Here is a 12,086-nt window from a genome sequence, read left to right as displayed (position 1 = left end):
ACATAAACATATGAATTTTGAGTATAATTTATTTTTATACACGAACTTTAAAAGTTGTCAATAATACAAGAATTTTAATATTATTGTAATTTTCCATAATTTTAGTTTTAACTCAAATTGAATATGACATAACAAAATTAAATTTAACGTGACTTTAACGTGACACCGCCTTTAAGCAAAATGAGGTCATATACTTTTGAAACATATTTTAAAAAATAAAATTAATTTTTTTATTTTCCCCTCACCTCTCTCCCTCTTCCCTTTCCCTTCTCTCTCATGAACTCTCTCGTTTTGCTTGATACCAAATTAGATTTAATTAAAATTAAAATTATGAATAATTACAATAATGTCAAAATTTATATATTTATCTTATAGTTTTTAAAGTTTTTGTGCAAAATGAAAATACATTCAAAATTTATGTATTTAGAGGCCAATAACCATAGTAAAAATATACTACTAAATTCTTCGACTATTAATCCTCCTCAGTTACAAACATCATACTAAAAAACTAACAAATAAATTTAAAGCTCTAATTGAAAATAAATAAATAAAAAAGTTGAAGAAATTAATCAAAAGGTGCAGTAACTTCTCCATAATTGGAATTGTCCATGCTAAATAATAGTATTTGAGATGGTGTTTATTTTGTGAAATAAAACATGAGGCTTGAAATTAAATTTGTGCAGTAGCAGCTATGTTGTTTTGAAGAGTGTTGAGTTGTGACGTTGGATTGGAAGATGAAATGGAAGGAGGCCATAATTGGGCATTCTTCACCTTAGATATGCTTGAAAGAACATCCGATGGCGTCACGTTTCCGGTCACCGTCACCTTCTTCGCCAGAAAATCTATGTCGAAAGATTTTATTCCTGCCAAATTTCACATTCACTTGTCTTACGAGTTAGGAACATCAATAATTTTTTTTAGTAACATAAAATTTTCACATATCTGTCCCACAGTTTTCATATTCCACTATTAAATGTTCTATTTGCTTTGAAATATAAATTATTATTAAGAGAATAATGAACCTTCAATGCAAAAAAAAAAAATCACTATACATGAGCTTTGTTAGCTATTAAGGCCGGAATAGGGTTATATACATTCTCAAGGAGTCATTCGAGCGTATCTAAATAGATACTATGATTACATACGGATTCCTACGTCGTTCCATTCCATTTAGGATTAGGAATAGGCGTAATCGGACCTGCTTTTTCCATATCTCTCGTTATTTTTTTGGGGGGACCCTATTCACCTCTTTGAGCTTCTATTGAATCGAGAAATAAAATAGGTTTGATTGGCCATCTTTTTGATATATACATAAGGCATTCTCCGGATAATTCAAATCGAATTGAAGCAATTGAATATGTGTCATAGAAACTAGTGACATTTGATGATATATGTAGCTAATCACTAGTAGTTACACTTCAAATGCTACTAATTTTTATGATACGAATATTAGCTGCCAAGCCTCATGTCACTAGCTAGTAGATTTTTTTTTTGTAGTGCTTGTCTCACATTTATTACTATAATTTAATGTTTAAAGTACCCGGCCCCATGTATGGAATAATTAACTCTTAACAACTAAAAACTTGAAAATTAATACTAAAATAATTTTAAACCCTAATTGGATATAATGAGCCTTAACTAATACTTGTAAGATTAAAATAAATTTAAGAAAATAAAATTGAAGATAAAAATTTAAAAAAGAACCTAAATTTAGTAGTGATACATTAGAATGTGGAGAGAAGATAGTGATTTAATCTAGGGTTGATTACCAAAAACAACAAAATATTCAATTGACTTTTTCAAATGATTTTCAAGATGTTTCAGTTTCAATATCACCTTTAATTTTAATTTTTATTTTTATTTTAAATTATCAATATAGAATTCCCAATTTTTTAGCAATAAAACTGCCTCGTTTTGGTAAAACAATGTCCTTTTAGTGGTACATATTAGACAAACTGTAATGAAATAGGAGTAATTGAAATATCACAATTGCAAATTTGTTAAAAAAAAAATGAAATTGTAATCACAACAATAAAATTCACGTACGTATAAATAATAGGGCAAATTGCACGAAAATACCCCACTTTATACCAAATTCCGGTTTTTTGACAAATTTTTTAATTATAGCAAAAAATTGAACGACCTTTCAATTTATTGCAATTGGCATCCCCGATGTTTTTCCGGCCAACTGAATGCAAAGTTGGCAGCCGGAATGCCAACGTGGCATCAGAAATGCCAAATCAGCCCCTCCTTCCCCTCCCACGTCACCCTCTCTCTCTCTCTCTCTCTCTCTTTCCCCTCTTCCCCTCCCAAATGAACGACCGCCTGACCGGCTAGATGAACGGCCGTCTCCAGCCCCGCCGTCAGCGCCATCATCTTCGCCGTCCCTGGATTCCCCAACTCCCGCCCCTTCTGCTGTCCTCCAGCCCCGCCAACAGCGCCATCAGCTTCATCCTCCCCGAGCAGCCGAGTTCTCTCAATCGGCCGAAGTCTTCAATCCAGCGGCCCAGAATAATATTCCAGCCACCGAGTTCTTCCTCAAGCAGCCGAGTTTTAATTTCCAGCGCCGATTTCTCTTCTAATCGGCTGAAATCTTCAATTCAGCACCAAGTACAAACCTCCAGCGGCCGAATTCAACTAAAGCGGCCGAGCAAATTGTCCATCAGTCGAGTTCGAAAATTCAATTCAGCGGGCGACGTCTTCAACGCCGAGTTCTTCAACTACAGCGGCCGAGCAAATTGTAGGCGGCGACTTCGCCGCTGTAAATCGAAGCAGAGGGCGGCGGTTGGCGTGGGAGGGGAAGGGGGGTGATTTGGGAGGGGAAGAGAGAGAGAGAGAGAGAGAGAGGGTGACGTGGGAGGGGAAGGGGGTGATTTGGCATTTCTGATGCCACGTTGGCATTCCGGCTGCCAACTTAGCATTCACTTGGCCGGAAAAACATCGGGGATGCCAATTGCAATAAATTGAAAGGTCGTTCAATTTCTTGCTACAATTAAAAAATTTGTCAAAAAACCGGAATTTGGTATAAAGTGGGGTATTTTCGTGCAATTTGCCCTAAATAATATATCTTAGAGTAAACATTTAGTTATTTTGGCAATCGATATATAACTGGGGACTACTGTGTTTCAGTGAAACGAAATTACGTTTATTCCTTTAATTTATTTACCCACCTCTTGTAAAAAATTAGTATCGTGCAATAATCAGTGCAGCTATCTATGTATGGCATTTTTAACAACTTGCATGATGTTAACAACTGTGGGGAATAGGAAATAAACGGTTGTTGGGAAATTTATTACTATAAAGCTAAATAACCAATCAACCATTATATCGACATGTCGGAAAATCAAACAAGATACGTACACTCGATATTAAATTGTTAGCTTGATTATTAATGTGCAATTATTCCATATCTGTACGTATAATTAATAATTTAAGGAGTATTTATTTTGTAGTTAAAAAAAAAAAAAAAACATTTATTATTAGTGAGAGGGAGAGAATCAGACCTTCCATCCTTGAGAGATGTTTGCTCAGTTTTTTCACACATCCTCTGCAGTGCAAAGACACTCTCAGCACAACAACAACAACCTGCGCACAAACAATGCATATTTTTTTTTTCTTTCTATATTTGTGAAAAAAATGATTTGTAATTAAGTGTGATGAGTAAAACAATTAAACCTGGTGTGAAGAATGAGATGGAGTAGAGTCCTCCTTATTTGAGGTTTCCTGAGCGCACAAATTAGTTGGATCAGAATCTGGTGGAGTGTTGTCGCAAACTTTCTCTCTCAACAAATATCTGGTGGAGCCAGGAGGAGAGAGAAAGTCGCCGGGATTGGTGCAGCTCCAGCTCTTCTTCACCATGGCTATGGCGTCGAGTTTAGAGAGAGAGGAGGTGTCGGTTTTGGTTTCGTTTGAATTCTTTGTCTTTTTGGTGGGTGGGGTGGGTTTGGGAGCTCTTTTGGAGTCTTTGATGATTGGGTTGTGGCGGTCGATGATTCTTCCGCCGCCGAGGAGTGTGGTGGCGGAAGGAGATGCTGTCGAGCTTAGGCATATTGAAGTTGCCGCTTCTGATGAGCAGAACATGTCCACGCCTTTCATCTCTCTACACAGATAAGGTTTCAGCTGAGCTCACGATACAAGAGAGAGAGAGAGAGACCTAACGAGGGGAGCAAGGGCTGCAAAAACAAAAATATAAATACTGCGGAATCTTCTATTATATACTTCATCCTTTTTTTGAACAAGTTATATTATATTTATTGAAATTCGTATTCAGTGTGTGGATATATATTGTAATTTGTTTGATTTATAGTACTAAATATAGAAACTAACATGCATTATTGACTGAAATTATATAATGCTTTAAATTCCAATAACTGATAAATCTGAGCTCGCGTTGAAATTTGATGAGAACTAGTTACAATATGTATTCAGCAATTAAAAATAAAAATAATATATAGAAAGAAAAAGGAAACAATAGAAAGCTGGTAATGTACATCTTATCCATTCATCAAACGGTCCCTTTATGTTTTTATTTTTCACTGAATTTTAAAACCGAACAGTGAGCTTCAACAGACTGACAAATGCAATTAGTGAAGGTGAAAAATGTACAGCAAAAATTGGACAAACAGACAAAACCAACGGCTAAAAATAATCGCCATACTCTGCTCAAATTCAGCAACAAATTCCATCTCTCTCTCTCTCTCTAGATATTTAACTTGCCAAACTCCAAGCTTTCTCTACCTTAATTCAAATTTTATAATCCCATTCGTCCCATGGCATATTTGTTTTGGGCACAAATATTAAAAATAAGATGTTAATAATATAAAGTGGATAGAGACTATTTATTTAATACGTGTAAAAAATATAGAGGCCGTACGTTATTTTTGGAAAATATCATTATAAATAGAATAAATTAAAAAAAATGTCAAGATAAGTGAAACGGATGAATTATTTTCTTTTTTTTGAGGGGAGACAAAGTATTTTCTTGTTAATGCATTAAGCATTCAAAATACTAATCCAAAATATCAATAAAGCGAGATACTTCTTTGTTATTTGTTTTGGTTGCATATTGTTGCAAAGTTGATGAGACTATGTAGGTGCCTTTTTTTACTATAGAATTAAAGATTAAACCTTCAATCTTTAACTCTAAACTCTTGTGTGTGTTGCCTACAGTGATCAAGGGTTAAGATCGATAAAAAGTATTGGATTTAAATCTAATGTGACACAATTTTTAAATTTAATTATTTAATTATTAGTTTATGTAGTAGCCTTTTAAATTGATATATTGGTGTATGTGAAGGAGACATAGTTTAATACTCCATCCGTCCAACTTATCTTGGCACATTTGCTTTTGGCACGAAGATTAAGAATAAGGTGTTAAAAGTGTAAAGTAGGTAGGGACCACTTATTTGATACTCCATCCGTCCCATTCAAATAGGCTCATTTTCCTTTTTGAGTAAAAAAGTTGTACTTAATTGGTGTGGACCACACTACTTTACTACCACTTTCCTATTAAAAAGTAAGTTTTTTTAATCTCCGTGCTCAAAAGAAATGAGCCTATTGGAGTGGAATGGAGGGAGTATGTGTAAAGAAGGTATGGATCACATACTATTTTTAGAAAAGTGACATTATAAATAAGACAAACTATTAAAGAAAATGTGTCAAATAAGTGGGACAAGAGGGATTAATTTTTACCCAATTCTGTATGGGGCTACGGGCTACCTTTAGCCTATTTTGATCCTATAAAACTTTGGCCTGTTGGGCCACTAGGTAGTCAAAAAATGCCCCAATTATTTTTGGGCCGACCCGACCAAATTGAAGCTATTCTGTCAAGCAATAGCTTAGGCGCTTAGCACAACTCAAGTTTGAAAAGGAGGTACTAATTTTATCCAGTTTTGTGTACCATCCGATGCACAAGAGATATTAGTTTTATTTTAAAAATTTATTTTAAAATAAATGTTATACTCCTATTTGAAATTTAATTATTTATTAATAATATAAGTACCAAAAATTTTATACTTCCTCCATCCACGAAAGTATGTTCTAATTTGTCATTTTCGTCTGTTCGTATGTCCTTATCCTAATTTATATATAGTGATGAATTACGATATATATTTTTTTTCTAATTACTACATTATATTATAATGTTGTGATTATATTATAATCAATATGATGAGATTATTATTGATACACAATTTATAATGATTTGATGAATTTTAAATGTTTATAATTTTGATGCAGGTTAAAATTGACTAAAATTCTTGATAATTTATTTATTATTTTGATTGTTTTTTTGCAACATGGGTTTCTTAAACATATGATTATATTTTGTTTATTATTTTGACTATTTCTTTTTGCATTATGGGGTATTTTAAACATATGACCTATATATATATATATATATATATATATATATATATATATATATATATATATATATATAGGGAGTAGTTCTATTGAGAAGCTATATATTGTTGAGAAGTTGAGATCCAATCTAATAGATGAACATGTCAATACATTTTTATGAACGCGGTTTTGATCTGGGGTTCGATCCTTGGCGATGGCGTATTTTTTAACAAATTAAATAGATTCGTATGTTCGTCAGTTATATTTCGTATGTTCAAAGAATTTATTGATTTGGGGTCTAATTACCATGTTCATAAAAATCTATTGACATGTTCATCTATTAGATTGCTTCTCAACTTCTCAACAATATATAGCTTCTCAATAGAACGACACCCTATATATATATATATATATATATATATATATATATAGGAATGGGATCATATAGATCCCAATGCTTATAATAGATTTCTAGATCCAAATCTTGACCACACATTTATGACATGTGGCGCATCAAGATGGTGACACGTGGCAAGGAGCTTCCAAGCATTCCAAGGCAAAATCTGGAGGGGTAAAATTGAAATGTAATTTTCGGATTTAATAATTAAAAAATATATATATATTTTTTTAGATTTTCTCAAAATAGATATATTTTAGATGCATATAGTTTCACACAAAGATGCATAAAGTTTTCACATGAAATGCATAACTTTAAACAGAAAAATGCATTTAATTTTTCCAGTTTTGGTATTTTCACCACCCCACCCCATACCACCCCCCAATCCAGCCCACACCACCCCGCAACCCTCCCCATTACCACCCCCCAAAAATAGGCATGTTTCACATGCATATAAAATCAAACAAAAATGCATAAAGTTTTCACATAAAAATGCATTAAATTATACAAAAAATGCATTTCATTTTAATAAATCTGGTAGTTTCGCCACCCCACCCCTGCCCCACCCCCACCCCACCCACCCCTCCCCCACCCCCACCCCCCACCCCCAATTTTTTTTTTCTCAAAAACTGATTTTCTGATTGCTGGCCCACCCCCACCCCCCAAATTATTTATTTTTTTTAAAAAAAAAATTGATTTTCAAAAAAAAAAAATTTTTTTGGGGGATGGGGTGGGGGGGTGGGTGGGTGGGGGGTCAGTGGTCAGAAAATCAGTTTTTGAGAAAATAAAAAATAAAAAAAATTATGGGGGGGTGGGTGGGTGGGGGGTGGGGGGTAGGGGTGGGTCAATGGTCAGAAAATCAATTTAAAAAAAAAATTTGGGGGGTGGGGTGGGGGGGTGGGTGGGGTGGGGGGGTAGGGGGTGGGTGGGGGGTAGGAGGTGGGGTTCTGGGGTGGGGTGGGGTTCAGGGGTGTGGGGGGTGGGGTGAAATCTTATGCATTTTTATATGAAACTTTATGCATTTTTATATGAAAGTTCATGCATTCTCGTATGAAACTTTATGCATCTAAAATATACCTATTTTGAGAAAATCTATTTTTTTTTTAAATTTTGAAAATTACATTCCAATTTTACCCCTCTCCAGATTTTGCCTTGAAATGCCTTGCCACGTGTCACCATCTTGATGCGCCACATGTCATAAATGTGTGGTCTAGATTTGGATCTACGGATCTATTATAAGCATAGGGATCCACCGGAACCCAACCCTATATATATATATATATATATATATATATATATATATATATATATAAGTAGAGAATTGAGAAACATTGAACATGTCAGTAGAAGCGGTTGAATCCACCAATAATTTTGTTGAACGTTTGGGGGTTTGGGGGTTCGAACCCTGTATAAGTTCAACATAATTCCCGTTGAACGTTAAACGAACGAACGTTGACCGTTAGATTAGATAAGATCAACAACTGAGATTGCTTATCTTTTCTTTGCAAACATCTACTTCTCCATTGAATATATATATATATAGGGGGGGCCGCTCCAATGAGACCCCCTAATTTTAGTGAGATCTAGGGCACGATCTGGTGCGTTTATTTTATCAATCCTATGGTTGATATTGTATCTGGAGGGTGATTTTTTTTCGCAGGGTTCGAATCCTGGAGGGAGCAGCATATTTTAAATTTTGTTATTCATCAGTATATACTGCATTGTTCATCAGTATATACAGCCTTGTTCATCAGTATATATGTCTTATTCATTACGAATTTTTTAAATTTTATTTTCATCTGTATATACATCTTGTTCATTAGATATACGTTTTGTTCATTAGTATTATATGTCTTATTCATTGTACTCATGTTACACGAAAAATAGGGGGTCTCACTGGAGCGCGCCCCTATATATATATATATATAGAGAGAGAGATAGAGAGGTTAAACAGAGAATGATAAGTATTTAGAGAAAGGAGAATTAATCTGGATCATCCAATCTAACAAATCTAATGGTCATTTTTTTTTCTATATATTTTCTATTATTATAACCGAAAAGGTTAATATTGTCATGTGAGATTTTCGGCCATCATGTTTTAAGGGAAACAAATCTTAATTTATGTATTTTTATTTGGTAAGATTTGATTCTCAATATCTATTCTAATCTCTTAAGTCTACCGTAAATTCTTCTTCTGTAAAATTTGTTATACTTCTCATTATATCGAAAATCTTCTACTGTAAAACCTTTTCTTCTCCTCATTATACCGAAAATCTGTAAGTCTTGTGAAGATTGAAGTCGGCGGCCATGGAGTCTGTTTTCATGGAGAATCTAGGTAATGTTGGAATTTTTCTCTAGATACGTTTGGAATAATTTTGAAAGTCTTCTGTAGGAATAATTTTCTCTAGATACCTCTTCTTTCCCATCTACACCATTATACCGAAAATATGAAAGTCTTGAGAAGCTTTAAGTTATGTAGGAATAATTTTGTTAAGTTCTGTACATGAATAGTCTATCTACACCATTATTTCAACATCTCTTATTGTGCGTTATTCCCTGTTCGGTTTCTTTGATTTGTCTGTTCGTTTTTTGATGATGTTTATTCATTTCTCAATTCTGTTCCGAATTCTCATTTTTTTTTGGCTTTTTAAAGTGGAATTCATATTTCGCTACTTTAAACGACATCGTTGTCAGAGAGCGAGAATAGCTACTTTAAACGGTTTCTTAATAAGAACGAAAATCTTATGATGTTGTACATGCACTATTCCAGTGCATTGGAGGCTCAACGTCATAATTATCATAAGATTACTCTTGCTGACGAGACCGACGTTCTACCCTTGAACATGAGCCTTAAAATAGAGAAGCATGCTTCAACTATATACACCAACAACATATTCAAGAAGAGATATATGCTTCTCAATCCTATTGCAACATGTATAAGATGAAGGATCAAGCTGATGAGAGCATATATATTGTGCATGACAATGTTGATGGGAAATTTGTGGTGCGACACAGACTGGCTGACAATTATTCATTTTGCAGCTGCAACATGTTCGTCAGAAAAGGTATTATGTGCAAACACATTTTTCTTGCATTTCGCACATTGCAAGTGGATAGAATTCCTGATAAATACATATCAATTCGCTGGAGCAAGTTTTGAATACTGTCGGCCATGGTTCCTGGCCTTGAGCTTGGTAGTGCCCTTAGCCAAAAATCTGTTATTGGTAACAATCAATTTTTCAATGTTCTTTGCAATTGTATTGGGTATGTCGGTGACAGTCAAGTGTTACGTGAAGAACTACTTGCAGATCTGATTGAAGTGGAATTTTTTTTTTCAAAGGAGGGCAGTAGAGAGTCTAAGCTCGAAGCTAAGCATAGGCTTTTCAATGATTTTTATGGTATTGCACCACTGGAAATACCATCTATTTTACCTCCGCTCATAGCCAAAACTAAAGGCAGTGGCGCAGGTGGTAGAAGAAAATCTAACCAAGAAAATGCCATGGTTCTTGCTCAGAAGCCAATGCGTAATTGCAAGAAATGCAATAAGATGGGGCATCATGATTCGAGAAATTGCCCAACAAAAAAGACTTCTCATTGATTATTTGATTTTAGTTGATTAAACGTTTATTTTTTCTTATTATTGTGAACCTTTAGCTATTTAATTTTCAAGAACTATGGTGAACTTTTTTATTTGATATCATCTTGTTGGGTTTTTTCATAATATTTATTCGTATAGTTTATTTAGTTAACATCATTGTCTATTAAATTCACGCATGGAAAAAATATATTCATTTTTTGGCGAAATATTTTCTATGTTCAATATTTTTATATAGGTCGTTCAAACATTATATGTATACTGTTCATTTTAGTCATTGTTTGGCGAAATATTTGCTATGTTCATTATTTATATATTGTTCGTTCAAACATTATAGATAGTCTGTTCATTTTAGTTAGCCAAAAATCGTATGTAACATCATTACGGTTTATTTTATTTTGATACGATACACGTTCCTTTAGTTAGCCAAAGACATTTTACTTTTTGGTTTAAAATCATGTTGTATCGCAAATCTATAAATTTAACTCATCGAATTAGACACAATTTCCATAAATTAATCAAAAGAATTTAGATAGTAAAAAAAAGCCAGATATTTTAACTTAAGTCCATAATATTTCAAATCAATCTAAGAGCATAACAACTCTAAGAAAAAATGATCAATGTTGGAAAACTGATAATTAAAATATGTCCAAAAACCTAGATAATTAAACTCCCGTAAAAATGAAGCTAACTCAACCGACCAATAATGAATTTATGTTAACAGATGGATCAAGACAAATCTCATGATATTCTTTTGCAGCAGTCTCCTGAATCTCTTTTTTCTTATCATCCCCATTCCATGATATTATGGACGAGCAATACCTCACGCGCATTCGAGATAATTGGCGTGCACCTGCGTTGTACATGTCACACTTCCAATTTGATGAAATATCTCCCATGAAGGTCTCCAAACATCGCATAAGATAAATAGCTGTGTCCAATGTATTTCGCTTGTCCGCCCACTTCCACTTGACAATATGTATTTTCGAATTAGTCACAGATTTTACCTTGATGGTCTCCTCTCTGTAGTTGAGATAATACGGCCACGTTTTTACTGAATTTTATTTATGTTGTCGTCATGATATGTATTTATAGTAACCAAATACCTCATCGTCCTTTGCTGAACCACCATCGTCAGCGGCCGCACTTTTCATTTTCTTTGCAACGGCCATGTCACAAGCAATGTCTCCCTGTTCATCTACATCATCCAGCAGGGACGCTTCCATCCCTGAGCATGCAGCAGGGACGCTTCCATCGATCACCACATCCTTGGAAAAAAAAAATTAAAATGCATTAAACTAGGTTTAAAATATAAGTTTATTTTAACACAAACATATTTATAACGAATTTGACAGTAACCTAGTAATTTACCTTATCCGTTGTGATAGTTCTGCCCATTACTCCGTCATTCTGAATCTCAGTACCCGACTCCCTTGGATTTGCTCCTTCATTTTGTTCTATAACCTGCTATTAATAAACATATAAAATGTAAAAAAGTTAGTTTTTTTATTTTTGTGATATTATATTCTAAATGTAATGGTTGGTTTCTTTAAAAACTACATCCTCAGTCACTTCAGCTGTTGCAGCAACGTCCACTACGCTACCGATGCCTTCACCATTTTCTCCATTGTTTTCAGCAACGAGACCACCGATAACATCAACCTGTCACAAAGTATTTTCATATATATTATAACATTAAACGAACAGACCATATCAGGAAAGTGAACAGAGGCACACAATTAAAAGAACACC

The 12,086-nt window shown here is 34.1% G+C and overlaps 1 protein-coding gene and 1 long non-coding RNA gene across 2 annotated transcripts in view; both read right to left on the bottom strand.

The window, feature by feature from the left end:
* Nucleotides 1-440: 440 nt before the first annotated feature.
* LOC131016736 (protein SODIUM POTASSIUM ROOT DEFECTIVE 2-like) lies at nucleotides 441-4,373 on the bottom strand. Its single transcript, XM_057945444.1, has 3 exons — nucleotides 3,676-4,373; nucleotides 3,504-3,585; nucleotides 441-863 (listed from the first exon to the last, which is right to left on the bottom strand). Exons 1-3 carry the CDS (start codon nucleotides 4,093-4,095, stop codon nucleotides 670-672), a joined length of 696 nt encoding a protein of 231 aa, XP_057801427.1. The 5' UTR covers nucleotides 4,096-4,373; the 3' UTR covers nucleotides 441-669.
* Nucleotides 4,374-10,953: 6,580 nt separating this feature from the next.
* The window catches only part of LOC131016735 (uncharacterized), a 2,089-nt gene continuing 956 nt past the window's right edge, over nucleotides 10,954-12,086 (bottom strand). The window contains exon 2 of the long non-coding RNA XR_009099203.1: nucleotides 10,954-11,996. This is a non-coding gene — a long non-coding RNA (uncharacterized LOC131016735). The remainder of the gene's footprint in view (nucleotides 11,997-12,086) is intronic.

The sequence above is a fragment of the Salvia miltiorrhiza genome, chromosome 3, assembly GCF_028751815.1.
Source record: "Salvia miltiorrhiza cultivar Shanhuang (shh) chromosome 3, IMPLAD_Smil_shh, whole genome shotgun sequence".
Lineage (NCBI taxonomy): Eukaryota > Viridiplantae > Streptophyta > Magnoliopsida > Lamiales > Lamiaceae > Salvia > Salvia miltiorrhiza.
Note: the sequence above shows the minus strand (reverse complement) of the source record. Positions and strands in the feature narration are given on the sequence as shown.